Raw genomic sequence first — 14,691 nt, 5'->3', positions numbered from 1 at the left:
GCATACTTTCCCCTTCAAAAAAACCAAAGGTACATTTAACAACAGCCGTGTCAGGAGGAGGAGGAGTTGTGTTTTGCACCATTACTTCATTAAACACTTTTTTCAACTCATTAATCTACTAAAGTCCATGCAGCATAAGGGCTGAAAGACAGACATTGGCTTCCCCTTACTCTCAGGATGCTTCCAGAAAGGATACATCTCATTCTTGATGGGGTAGAGATTGACTTTAATGCCTGGATACTGGGTAGTTTGTTTTATTTGTTTGTGGAACAGGCTCTGCATTTCCCAATCCCTGTTTGGGCTCTCCAAGGGATGCTCTAGCCCCTCCAGGGAGTAATCCCAAATAGCTTTTCTAAACACAACTCCAGCTCTGTCTGAGCATTAAAGACAAGGCAAGCATTCATTCTGGGAAGGTTTTATTTCACAAATAATTCAGAAATAAAAGGAAAATGGAAGGGGAGAAAACAACAACAACAAAAAAGAGAGAGATATTTTACAAATCTGTATTTAGGGGAAAAAAAAACAGTTTATAAACAAACACACAGCCCCTTGAAAACCATGCAAAGGCACATCAAAATTTACAAGCAACTTTTATACATAGGAAGTAAAATACATCATTTTTCATAGAAAAAAAAAAGAGCAACTCTATGAACTGGCCCTAAATATTTAGACTGCACAACTGACCAACTGGAGACTCCTGAATCAGCTGTTGGCTGAATACCTTAAAGTGAAGAAATTAATGGAGCCAAGAGACCCGACAGCACACGGGTGGCTGTGGAAGGGCCACGCTGCAACTCTCACGCTGGTTGTCTTTTCTAGAGGTTTGGTTGTGCTGAGCCAGGTGCTCTGCAATGGTAGGTCTAGTTCCAACACTAAATTCATTGGAAAAGAACAACCAGACAGCATTGGCTTTGCAAAGGGTTTAACCAGATGCTTCAGTGAGGCTACACCCAGGTGCTTCAAGTTGGCACGTGTTTAACTAACCTGCTGAGCTGGGGTCTAAGCAGGATCGGATCTGGGGATAGAAAGACGTGCTGCATCTTTAAGCTGCATTGGAATATATTAGGCTGAGAAATGTTTTGGTATCAGGAAAAAAATGAGTAAATATTTGGCTAAAAACTGGTACTGTCCCACCTATATATGAACAGCTAGCACACGTGATTGCAAGTAATTGATATCCCATGACTGCCTCGGAGGACCTGATCACCCCTAATTCTGGTGGAGGTATGTTGAAATGAATAGCACCCAGGACCTCGAATAATATTTGTGTAGCAAAGTCACAATTTCTCTTTTGTACAGCAAATATAAAAATAAACAGATACAGACTTAAATTAACATTGGTTTCTACAAATCCAAACCAGTTGGCTGAAGATAAAAATATGCGATTGGAACTTGAATTAAAGCACTTTAGGATATTTCTGTTAGAACAACAATTCTTCCCTCGCCCCCTTTTCATCACACAGGTACATCCCAAGCTGTTTGGATCGTTATGTGCTCATGGTGAATCCCCTAGACTTTTGTCCAAGAGCCCTCATGTTTCATTCCATCGTTTTACAGCCTATGTGATGGTCACAGACAGCATTTTAGAGGTGGGATCCTTCATGAGGTGTTTTATGTGCTCTTGCAGTCCCCATGAAGAATACCTGGTTCCATCTCTTACTCTTTCCAATTCAATCCATAGCCCTGTGGCTACCGTTTGGCCCATGATGGTCATAGATGCATGCTGCAGTGTGTAATGGGCTTGAACCAGACCATGCATAACATAATTATTCACAGTGGGCAGAAACAGAGAAGCCTTATCTCACTGCCAAGATCTCAAACACCTCCAACCAGCAGCTTTGCTAAGATACATTCCAGCTGTGTTTAACATCAGTTTACCTAGTAAGAAAAAAAATAGTTCAGTTTTCCTATCTAAAGCAAATATCTGTACACCTTGGAAGACGATACTATATAAACAAAGACGACACGTAGAGTCATTTCTCTCCATCCACCCCAAAGGCAGGTTTGCTGTGCAGCACTTTTGGAGACGATGCAAAGCAGCTCCAATTTCTTATTTTACAAAAGGTCTCTTTCCAAATTCAGATTTCACAGAGAAAGAAACCCCAATGGTGAGACAAACTGAGTGATAAATGTAATTTCCTTGCTGGTTTCATGGTATTTACAGAATTAAAGAAATACTTAATCGTATAAACACTTCTGGTCTGTGTTTTGAAACAGCTTGAAAAGATGGCTTTTGTATTAAAACCAAACACAGTCTGAGCATAAGAGTAGCTATGAGACATCTGTCAAATAGAGAGAAATATTTTCCCATTTGTTATACAACATTACAACCAAGTTACTGAGCAGTGGGGCTATGCACTTTTTCTTCATTTACAAGAACTGAAGAACTAAAGTTTACATTGGCTTCTTGTGACTAATGAAGCTGCTGGATGTGTGTGAATCAAAAGACAACCAGATTTGTGTTTAGACCAATTCTAAGAGCTCATTCACAATATAAACCAGAGAATATTCTCCTGCTTTAAAAGAGCAGGTTGTGCTAGGCTCTTGTCTTGGCTTTGAAATGCATTTGAGGGCATGTTGAGATATAAATAACAAAATATGAAATAATATCATTACAACACCTATGGGGTTTGCAAAACATACCATCCTGGATATCAAATGCTCATGGGTACATCATTTGCACTGAAAGCACAGATCTGGTGGTTTCATAAACTGATCAGGAAAAAGATAACCTACCCCAATTTATGCCATATCTTTGAAGTCTCAGAACTGCACACACCACAAAGAGCTTCACGAAGGTGAAGGGAACATGCTTCCTATGTATGCAACCATCCCTAGCAGAAATAAGATTAACTTCATCACTACTTAACTACTACAGATAAAACAACCAGCACTGCTGTATAAAACAATACACTGTACTTAACTGAAATCTTATTTGAAATGGTGTGTAGGATAGGATGAGATGTGCCAGCGCAGGAGCCCTGACTCACTGACTTCTCATAGCTTGCCAGACTTGCAAAATACCTGTGAATGTTTGACCAGCAAACACCAAACCTGCTGTTTCAATTATCCAGTGGCCTCATTCTCTGCAGCGAGGGTCTCTGCCACCATTTCACCTCCCACTCCAGTCCTCAAAACACCTTGATGTCCAGCCAACAAGAACATCCTCTCCCCAAACGTGACACCATACAACATAGTCTAGTGTGATGGGTCAGCAGCCTTACCCAGCAATGCTGTTGCGTGTCACCTAGTTGGCAAAAGACCAAATTTGCTCTTCCTTTGCACAGAAAACACCAAACACACAAAAACGCTCTATCAAAGCCCAGCCTCCCCACAACAGATGCAACGTTTCTCTCATTTCAAAGTGTTCAGCATCTGGACAGTCCTTCACTTGTGATTCTGCTTGAGCAGTTCACACCCAGCTCAGTAAATGCTTCACACCCTAAACAATCCCATGGAGGGCCAGGCTGAGATCCCTGCATCTGCTGCCCACTGAGCCACCGCTGGTTTGTGTAGCACACCTCTTGTAAATGGAAAGTTAGAACAGTTTATCATTGCTGAATGCCCCTAGAGAAACAAAACCACGGAACAAGAAGCTCCAATGCTGCCTGGGTGTGATGAGATGCAAACAGCTGAGTCACAACCTGGGGGCTTTCTTTTTTTTGTCTTTTTTTTTTTCCGTTTCTTTTTGTTTTTTTTTAATTCCCTGAAAGAGATGGGCAAGGAGGGTACAGTCAGAGCTGATGCCATCAGAGAAGCCTTCCTGTATCTGGAGGTCAACAGAGCTCTCTCCCAAAGAAACCTTCCGTGGGAATTTACTGCTTCACAGCAAAAATTCGGAAAGCGTTTCCACCCGATGGGTTCTTCAAGCTGGAGAAGACAAGAAAGACAAGAAAACCCAAACATGTAAGGAACCAAATGCACATATGGCAGGACCCAGAGTGTTATAGACCTACAAGCAACTCCAGATTTCTCTGGGGTGCACTGCTTGAACACACTGACTCTGTGCTGATGTGACCTTACCAGGAGCAGGAAAAAGAAGCAGCATAAATCCATGAGTTCACCTTTGGTTTATGTTTTCAGTCCAAATCTACAGTGCTAACGTCAACAAAAGGAGCTGGGAAGCAACAGCCTCTCTTAGATTTTATCCAAGGAACACTGTGCTCCCTCATGCAGAGATTCAGGCATAAAAAGGAACATGCTTTCCTAAAAAATAGTTGTCAAATAGGCTGTCAGGTTCCCAGAGCCTGTCTGGCTCACGTCCTGCTGCTGGCAATGGGAGCAGCCTGATCGGCTCACATTAAACGACAATAAATATGGGTGATGATTTTCAGTCTGCAGAGGTGAACCAGCTCTGAGTCTGAGCTGCTAGGTGTGGCTGTGTGCATGAAGCACAGGGCTGTTTCTGTTCCCATTCTTTCCTGCTGGGCTGCAAAACCCCAGGAAAAAGGCAAAAACCCCATATTCTTGCAAAACAAACATTCCAACAAGGGTAAAAGCTCAGTGAATCTTAAAAGCAACCTTTTCCCATGTCTGGTTGGGCATGTTTCTTTACCAAAGGTTATTTTCATTGTCCTAAAGAGTAAGGTTTTCATCTTGATCTTTGAAAAGCTATTACACTGTCTGGTGGATCTCCCAGCATGAAGGTGCTCCTCATGGCTGAGTGTAAATAACACTTTTGCAAACCTTCACGCTCATCCCTGCTGCGAGAACGTCTTTGGTTTCCCTCACCTCCCTAGATCAGCACCAGGTGCTCATGTTGCATATCACTGCTAGCAGGGAGTTTATTCTTAGCTAGAGCAGAGTTTGCCATCCAAGTAAAAAGTTGTCTGTTAGTACAAAATATAAGGGAAGGCAAGACAGATATAGAAGAAAACTCACACAAACAGCAGGTTTGACACTTAAACCCAGCCTACCAAACTGCAAAATGATGACCTTGATAGATCTATACTAGAGAAGCCCATATTTAATGCCTACAGCATTCCTGTCTTAGCCTATTTTTATTTTGTGAGATGCTCTACAGCATTCTGAGACAGCCATTATTAGAATAAAAGCAGCAAACTCGTTTGGATTACTTATGGTAATTGTAAAACAAGAATTACACAGAGCAGACAGAAACATGTTAGTAGTGAAAAAAAACCCAGTCCACAATAATGGGAAATTCTATGTTTGCAAAGCCAGCTCTGAGAAATCAGAACCAAAGTCTGAAAAAAAACCCCACATCACAGGCTGAAACAGAACAAATTAGGACTGAACAAGCTGTAACTTGATCATTGTGATCATCGATTGCTCATTGAAAACAGCAAGCTGGGCACAAAAGAAACTACCCCTAAAAAATTACTAGGGTTCCAAACCCTTCAAAAAACTGTTTGACCATCTCTCAAGAGGTTAGTTTACTCATGCTTCTTTCAAAGAGAACTGAGGAAATTAACTGACAGGTGCAAAGCATCCCACACCCCGGAATTGAACGGAAATCTCAATTATAAGCCTCAAAATATGACCCAGCCTGGAAGCTGCAGAAATACCCTCATCTTTTAATACATTAAACACACACAATAAAATGTATTAACATGGTCTTAAACTGTAACAAAATAAAACCAGGCTTCACAACACCTTTCACACCAATCTCTGAGCAACTCCTCACTTGTGGAAGGTAAGAGCAGGACAGCACGCTCTATTTATTTGGCTCTCCAAATTCACAGTGACACTATGAAATCATGGATTTCCAATCCACCAGCCTTTCTAGCTGATATCTGCTGACTTTGACACACAACTGAACACACAGCCAAGAATAAGAGGAAAGTACAAAGAGAAAAACTCTCACCTCTCAGACTGGACTCCGTTCTTTAAGGAGCCAACGTAACTTTTCTTCTTTTCTACAGGCATCACGTCCACAAAGCCGCCTCTTTCATCTGAAATGGCTCCTGCATGCACTGCAGTTTTGCAGATACTGGAGTTCTGAAAAACAGCATTATTTTGACTTACAAATTGCTTGTATTTTATATCTGGAGTTTTACCATCTCCATGAGCATCAAGGAAAATGAGGGTGGGGCAGGGGGGAACGAGAGGAACAGTGAAAAGGAGATGAAATATTCTGTCCCTCTTACGGATAGACCAGGGAGAAAAGATGCCACAGACCACATCTTGCAAGTATGTGATATGCCCTGGTTGTAAAATTCACCACCATCACTGCAGAGGTCAAGTAGCCTTTTCACCACTCCTGCCTGCAGTGGAGCTGTGCCTGTGGGAGATTATCCAGGACCAAAACTAAATCAAGGACAACTTTGCAGCCAATGCCTCTTGGTTCTGCACCAGAGAAGCTGCTGCAGTGAAACTCTGCTAGTGATCAGCCACCTCAGCAAAGTTTATTCCCTCTGTTGCTTGAAAAACAGATGCTTTTCCTGAATTAAGGTACATGGCCATCATTTTTCCAGGACAGTTCATATCCTACTAAGAAAAGTAGAAAGACTGTACCCATTGAGAGATGCACTTGTTGGACAGGCATTACTCTCTAAGACACCACCAAGTATGGAGGGAGAGTAACATTTCTGGAAAGACTGAAGTTCCTCTCATTGCACTACTACAAGATGTGCCGAGTCAGAAGAGCTGGAGGAACACAAAGCACTAACAACGGATGACTAAGCTCCTAAAGCATCCAGAAATAAGAGCAAAAGCAGAGAAGGTTTAAGTGAAGTATAAACTTGGCCATCGTCTCTCTTGAGGATTTACATACAGCAAGCTGGAATAACAAAAAGCAAAAAACCAGCTTTGCATGGGGAACTGCAGCAGGTGAAAATCCCAACCCCATAAACTCCCTGATTGCTAAAAAAAATCCAAGTAGCACAAAACCAGTGCCAAGGGCAACCGGTGCCAAAGGCAAACGTTCCTGTCGCGTATGTACAATACAAATCGTGCTGTTTCATTCTTGCAGCCATATATGGCAGGTCTGCCTTGTCCCCTATATATTTATCATGTTGGAGGGCCTATCTCTTGGCAGGTCTCTCAGCCTCAAGTGCCAATTTGGTGTTTTGCTTCTATATATGGTCAAGGGAACAAGGGAATGCTGTGTTTGGAAGATATGCTTGAATTCGTCCTAGTATGCGGTGGGAAATCTCTCAATCTAAAATTGGCTCATAAAATTAAACTGTCCTGAATCAATTTGCATCACTCTCCACTGGGAGACATCCTAAACAATGTTCTTTTCAAGGCATTCCTGGTGGGGTTTTGTTTTGTTCCTGAACTTGCTGTTCTGCTGCTTACTCAAAGCTTCAACCAACAGGCTTTTTATTGCCCTACTCCAAACCTTCTCTTATCATTCTGTTGGATTATGGCCTTCTTACATCCCAGGCTGGGCTTTGCTTTGGTAAATTGATAGCAGAGCTTTTGGAAGATGAAACATTACAAGAGCAAAGCCTTCCCCTCAAATTCAGAAGTCCAACACCCTGTCTTTCCATGGTGTAGCCCCTTGGGACGCTCTGAGAGCATTTCCTGATGAGGTGGACTCTGAGGCACACACCATAAAATGATGATATTTTTTATAATGGGCCATTAGCAATAATCTGTGACTATGGGTTTAATCACCTATCATTTCCTCATTAGTGTTACTGGTTTAATCATTAAGTTTCTGTATCCTGAGAGCTGAGCCACCCAACTTGTTTTCCTCTGGTTATAAACACCTGCCACTTTACAGAGGTATCTATCCTCCCTCAACTAACTGCTGCACAACTGTGGATAAAACACCTTATCTCAAGAGCAGAGAGTAATTTTCTTTCCTAGCTGGATAGGGCTCCTGAGTAGGGCTGGAGACAGGTTTTCCTTGCAGTATTATGTCACACTAGGAGCCAGGCAGTAACAAAAGAGTAGTCACCAGTGGCTAGTGAAACCTAAAAGCTCTTTTGCAGCCTTGATAAAACCCCCTGGGTGTTCACACAGCTCCAGTATCATCCCAGAACTGGTCCTGTCTATATCAGCAAGAGTTGGGGTTTTTTTTCCTGGGTATACTCATGTGTTGTCAGGATTTTCATTTTTCCCCTCATTCACATGGCAAGGTAAAGAACTTTGCTGCAATATGTCACCAGGGAAAAGAAGCAACAATTTTTCTTTCCCCCAGTCAGACACTTCTTGAGACTAATTTCAGCACTGGGAGGATGCTGGAAATGTTCCCCCCTTGCCCCAACAGGATGCTTCAATCTGCAAACCTTGTATGCTGGCAGAAAGTCTGTTCTCATCAAAAAGTAATGCCATTCAGTGGAAAGGCCTGGGATCTAGGCATCATCTTTTCCCATAGCATATTTTCTTGCATTTTGTTCAACATTTAAGGCTCTGCTGCATCCCTGTTTCACAGCCTCACCAATTTCACCACGAATGATCTCCTGCACTGCTTTGTAAGGCTGCTGCACACACCTCTCTGTGTTTTAAGCCACCAGGAATAACCATGATATAATCTTATAAACACACAATCCAAGATCATTTCATAACGATGAGTAAAACAAAACCCAATCAGAATACCTTTAAAGCAGGGGAAGATCCCTTAATACAAACCAAGGCAGTGGTTCCCATAGCCCCTGAATAACAATCAGAATGATCCCACAAAAACTGCCAATCCTTTATGTCATAGCTTTGGTCTTCATGGCAAAACAAACTTTCACATGCCTTCCTGAGATGAAGTGAATGTGAACATGCCATCTCAGGCCAAAATCACAGTGTATCAGGTCATCACATAGAAGAGTCAAGCATTTTTGTCATCACAGCCTGGACTGTCATCTCTTTACCCTCCAGAGCATTTAGCAAATGGAAGTTTTAGAGAAGGTGCTAAAAGGCCAGAGGGCACCTTGCAGGGAGTGCACACTGGAAATGGGGGAAAATGCTTCATTTTCTTTAGATAACTTATTTAAGAAGACACAGTTGGAGCACAAGTCTTCCCCAGAGTCATGAAGGTGCCACTCTAGACAAAACCAAAGAGTCTTCCCAGAAGATTAGCATTTGCCTCACCCAGCTTATTGCCTGGTTTAATTGTTCCTCAGTCATGGTCATGGTTAATTCACAGCATCCCCTCCTGCAGAGCATCCTGCACAGCCCGTGCTCCCTGGGGAATGTCTTTGCCCCAATTCTCCATGTCCAACACACATGCCTCTCTTATCAACTTTCCAGCCTGAGCATTTCTCAGCATCATTACCTCTCCCTTTGCAGCATGTTTCACAGTCACCTCAAACTCTTTTCCTACTTGGTTCCACCTCCTTTGCTAGCACTCTCTCACTCTGATAAAAACCTAAATGCTTTCCTTCATTACACCCACATCACCCTATTAGTACAGTAGTCCAGAAAAAGGTTAACCAAACCCTCCAGGAAGTAGTCAAATAGGGTTTTTTTCCCTGTTAGTTTGTTTTTCCTCCCATATCACAGTCCATGCCCCTGTTTATGAAACAATCCCCAGGAGGTACAGTAGGAAATGGAGCTGGGGATTCATCGAAGGACACTAATCCTTTTGCGTCAGTACAAAGCAGGAAACAAGGCCAGCCCAGGATGCTGGTCCTCCCCTAATACTCTTATAATCACAAGTCTTGTTTGGAGGTAATTTGAGGTAGTTTTGCCCTCAGTAAAAGAGAGAAAACTATTTCCCATTTCCTGCAGGTGGGAGCATGCACAGAGACAGGTACCGTGGAGCAGCAGCTGCCCTTTGCATGTGAGGTAGTCCTGGCTAAGCTGTTTGTGCAGCTCTACCCTTACAAAAATTGGTCTCAAAGAAAGTAAAGTTTGTTTGGTTTTGATTTTTTTAATTGCTTTCAAAATTGCTTGCCCCACATTGTTGTATGATTTCTGCAGGATGGGGTTTTTTTTCTCAGGAGTCTGCAAAGCTCCATAGTAATCCCAAGCTGGGAATCTACAATCTGCTGACTACCTCCCCCAGGCAACTTCAAAAAGCCCATTCCTACAGGCTGCACAGCAGCCAGGGAGCTGGCATTTCTAAACACAACCCCTGATAAAAAGAAAAAATAAAGAAGAGAAGGAAAATAATGAGGCACCAGCAAGTGGAAAAACGTTGGAGTCCAGTTTTCAGAGGGCTAAGACTAAGAGATTTCCAAAAAAAAAATTACTCTTTGCCTAGTTTTAGCATTAAGTCTCTGCTCATCCTCATGGCAGAATTTAGAAAAACAAACCAATAAAATCATCTCACATGCTCTCTTTCCACTTCTCTACACTGTGTCTCGACTGCTCAAAAATGCTGCTCGGCTCCCAGAAAGAAGACGACAGGGGAGGGGAAAGAATGCTGATTTTTGCCAACTATATAACAGGATAATATATAGTAAAAACTCTTTGATGTTCATCTGTAGATCCCAAAAGACTTTGTGAAGGCAGATAAACATTTCATCATCCCATAGCCACAGCCCCAAACGGAACAGAGCAGGGAAGTGACCTGCCCAAGTCCATAAGAACGAGTCAAAGTGTCCGTGGACACCCCAAGCCCACTGACCTCAAGCTGATGTTGTAGCTGTTGGTGCTACTTCTTCCTCCATCTACATTTTCCTCATGCCCTCACTGTAATGGGCATGGAAAGTTGCAGAGTACCACCCAGGCCCTTGACATAGAGCTCATGATACAAGGGGTCATCAAGGAAATGAACATACTCACGTCTGCATAAACATTTGTGCCAAACACCGGTGCCCAGTACGATGGCTCATCTTTGCAGTGGGCTGGACAATAAATCCTAGAAAACAAGTAAGTTATCCATATTTATTCCCTATATCCAGGCTCAACAGGAAAGCAAGCTGCATTCTTGGGAGATTTCAAGTGCCTGCATCTGGTCTGCAGGTGGCAACAGTGAATTTGATTATTTCTTCCCCTCAGATGACATTTGGCAGTTAGTGCAGAACTGAAAATAGAGGGGGTTAGATGTGCAAAGGAGGGATTCCTCTTTCATGTCATTCTCAAAGTACCTGTATCTTTTCCCAATGCTCTGCATGTAATTTTTTTTGCACAAGTATGTGCCTCCCTGCCCTGGCACAGCTTCCATCTGCACAAAGCAGCTTTCTAGAAGGAATTTCTTCGCTGGTTTAAGGTATAAAGGAAAACCACATCCCAAAAACAGCTAGTGCAGGAGAATACAGACAGAGTATAAAGTGGCACACTGATACATAAGAGTGTGCTGAAACAGGACGGCAAAGCCTGACTTAGAGGTTACTGAAGCAGTCAGAAAACATAAGTTTTCCATCACGATGTCAAGAAAAACACAGTGGCAGAAGGAAACACACCATTCCAAATCCCCTTCTCCAGTTCATCTGGTAAAATCAGCTCCATTCCCACTAGCCCTTGGATTTGGGGACCTCAGCATCCTCCATCAAGCTGTCCCTCCCAGAAGCACAGTAACTATAAGTTGAACATAAATGGGCTTGTGTTACCTTGGGCAATGGGTCACTGGCTTTTTGAACTGGCACAACTCAGCTACTGTGGTGTAGCAATCCAGTGTCTGTGCTGCAGAAATGGATATGGAAAGGGAAATTACCAGATCTAATAGCTCAGGTAATTGCAGAAAACACAAGTCACAGTCACACAACACATCAGGTGAGACCCACGTCCAGCTGAAGGCAGCAGGAGGAAAGTTGCTTCCTCCTTTACCAGCAGCATGCACCCAGGAGAGGGCTGACCAGCTCTCCAGCAGAAATCCTGCTGCCATACAACAATGTGGCCTTCAAAAGGTCATAGCTTTAAAAAGATAAAAGCAGCCAACCCACAAGTTGGTGTATTTTTGCTACACATCCAGGTGTGGAGTCCAAATAACTTGACACCTGTAGTTTGCCCTGAATAGGCTCAAGTAGATCTAATCAAAATGATGATTATATGGAGGAGAAGGAAGAATTATTCAAAGATATCCAGGAAGTGGGAATTGTTTAGAACCCCACAGTATTTATATGCTCATCATAAATATAAACTAATAACAAACTAATTTAATATAGAATGTGTTTCATTATACTATTTCTCCATTACATTAGGTACTGGGATTTTTAAGATACAGTATTCACACTAAACTGAGGCTTTCATGCAAGGATGGCCCATCTTCCACCACTTTATCAACAGCAGCTTGTAACACTACAGCTAATGGATGAACCCCAAGGTGATCCATCACCAGGAGATGCTACTGGAAATGGCCAGTTATCACCTTTTCCTGAACCTTCCCCATGAGATCCCTACAGAAAAATGAGGTGGCTGATGGTGGAACTGCCCATTGTGGGTGATGGATCACATTAGTTGAACCATTTCACTTGACCACTTAGAATGAAAAAGGGCACTGTAAAGAATGATGTCTCCAGGTACCCCATAGGTGGACCTGATCTGCAGGGGAGTTGGACTAGATGATCTCTAAAGGTCTCTTCCAACCCTACCATTCCATGATGATTCTATGATAAAACTCTAGCAGCAATAGTTTCTTTCCAGCTTTTAAAACTTACTTGTGACTTTGGAGACCATGAATGCATTGGAAGGTTTACTTTTCCTGCAAAACAAGCAAACAGAAATACCTATTAAAGAGCCTACAAGAACTACTTGCATCATTCTTTCTATATAGGCGTGACAAAGATGACCGAACATCTGTATTTAAAGCAAAACACAGAAACTTCTTCATGCAGGGTAGTACCTAAAGGACTCCACACCATTCCTGGTAGACTTCACGAAAGCTGGTGTCCTTCCCTTCCGTGTGATGTCAACCAGTCCTCCTTTATTATCCAGGATGCCATAATGGATTGCAGCACGACAGATGCTTGAGGACTGACAAGAGCACAAACACAAACAGCATGTGAAATCAATCTCCTTCCCAAAGCCACGCTGACCAGCTGCCGCTCAGAATGAAGGAGAAATGAAACCACCACCAAAACTTCAAGTGGAAAAGAAGCTGAGTACACTCCCTTGGAATCTGGTTGTTAAATCTTACTCTTCCAACACTGCCTTATTCTTTTATGATGGTGATGGTTATTTGAAGCACTGCCTGGTTGGATAGCAAGCTTTATTTAAACAACAAACCCACACATTTAGATACCATTTAGAAAGAAGAAAAGCAGGTTGGAAATTAACGACTGGTAGGAAATATTTCCAGTTCTCAACAAAATATTCAAACCCAAAATACTTCTGGTTGAAACCACTTGAAGGAGGCAACTGTCTGCAATCACAGAAGCTGCAGGGCAAAGATATATCATGGGCAAAGATATATCACTTATGCACCAACAGTGAGAATGGGGAAAGCAAAAAGGCTTTTACACAAAACCCCCTTTATTTTCAACCTTTCATCACCCCAAAAGTAGTTTTGGTGGGAAAACAGTGCCATGCTGTATTTCTAAATCATCTTGCTCGTTCAAGGTCCAGCAAATCAGCCCCAAATATTAGTTACAACATTTAACAGTGGTTGTCTGATAAAGTTTCTGTCCAGCATGACAGCTGCCCACACCAAAGAAGAGATCATTGTAAGAGCTGTCTGTTGATCCCCATCCCTCACTTTCCATGGGTTTCATTGCACATTAAGTGCATTCATGATAAAATCACGTCTGGAATCATTTTGCCTATCCAGACTGCTTCTCTTTTTCATCACTAAGATGAGGAAAATACAGATAATCTTTATTAGTACCATTTCACAGCACCACAACTGGAGGAGACAAACAGTCAAATTACACTAGAATTGCTGGCATTTCCCATTTCTGTTATTACCACTAACTCCCCACAAATTACATCTATGAGCTATTAAAAGGTACTTACACTCTCATAATAAAATGTTCCAAAGATTTTTCCTTTACTGTACAAGCAGCCAGCTGGGCACAAATACCTAGTAAAGATATATATCTTTGAGGGTGGCAGAAAAAAACAATTCAAGAAAAACAGACTTTGACTCCATTTCATTTAACAGTCATTCCATTCATTTCACGTAACTCTTCCATTTAAAAAACCAGATTGCAAAATAGCTGCTTTTTAAAACAGTTTCTCCACCCTCCTTAAAAGCCCAACCAATATTTAGATTCCGTGGATTTGGTTTTTCTCCAAGTGATAAACTGTCCTGTTCTTTGCAGAAACCTTAACCAGAGGTTCTTGACTGGCTGGGAGGGAAGAAGCCATGAATTATTGGTCTGGCTTGGACAGCAGTGGAATGCATGAAAAAGGCTCAAAAGTGACTCTGGCAAAATTTATTAAAGGGTTTTGGACACCTGAAACTCTGGGGCATCATGGCTGAACAAAATAAATTGAGTCATCTTATTGCTAGGCTTGGCTGAAGGCTTTGTATTAAGAGAAATTGAGGGGGGTTCTTTGTTTAGGAGATGTACCTAGATAGTCACAAAAAATATCCACAGTATTGCCCATCCTGTGTTTGCAAGAATTGGACAACTTTTAGGCTACTTTTTCCCCACATTGCTCCAAGAGCTATCAATAAAACACTACCTGTTGCACGTTGAGCCTCTGCATTTGTCTCTCATCTTGGTTTCACAGGTGATGACTTGTGCTGGAGAGAAAAAAATAAAGTAGATACAAGTTTGTTTAAAAAAGAAAGAGATTGCCATGGCCTGCTCTGGAGCTACAGAGAGGAGGAACCACCATGATTTTTCCTGGAGGTCTTCAGTGCAGCAAGATTAAAACCTTATCACAGAGCAACCCAGCCTGGAGCAGTTTGTGCCTCTTTAACCCTTCACCTGAGACAGGTGTCTTTGGAAATATTAGGAA

At 42.2% G+C, this 14,691-nt stretch overlaps 1 protein-coding gene across 2 annotated transcripts in view; it reads right to left on the bottom strand.

Annotated features, from left to right (window-relative positions):
• Window positions 1–399: 399 nt before the first annotated feature.
• CRISPLD2 (cysteine rich secretory protein LCCL domain containing 2) overlaps window positions 400–14,691 on the bottom strand; it is a 34,551-nt gene continuing 20,259 nt past the window's right edge. For both annotated transcript variants that reach the window (XM_062007545.1, XM_062007544.1), the window contains exons 9-16: window positions 14,413–14,473; window positions 13,738–13,804; window positions 12,629–12,759; window positions 12,444–12,487; window positions 11,397–11,469; window positions 10,630–10,705; window positions 5,825–5,958; window positions 400–3,870 (exon numbers count right to left, since the gene is read on the bottom strand). In XM_062007545.1, coding sequence (XP_061863529.1) covers window positions 3,816–3,870; window positions 5,825–5,958; window positions 10,630–10,705; window positions 11,397–11,469; window positions 12,444–12,487; window positions 12,629–12,759; window positions 13,738–13,804; window positions 14,413–14,473 — 641 coding nt within the window. In that variant the 3' untranslated portion in view covers window positions 400–3,815. The remainder of the gene's footprint in view (window positions 3,871–5,824; window positions 5,959–10,629; window positions 10,706–11,396; window positions 11,470–12,443; window positions 12,488–12,628; window positions 12,760–13,737; window positions 13,805–14,412; window positions 14,474–14,691) is intronic.

The sequence above is a fragment of the Colius striatus genome, chromosome 14, assembly GCF_028858725.1.
Source record: "Colius striatus isolate bColStr4 chromosome 14, bColStr4.1.hap1, whole genome shotgun sequence".
NCBI classification, from domain to species: Eukaryota; Metazoa; Chordata; class Aves; order Coliiformes; family Coliidae; genus Colius; species Colius striatus.
The sequence above is the reverse complement of the archived record's forward strand: the minus strand, read 5'-3'. Positions and strand labels throughout refer to the sequence as shown.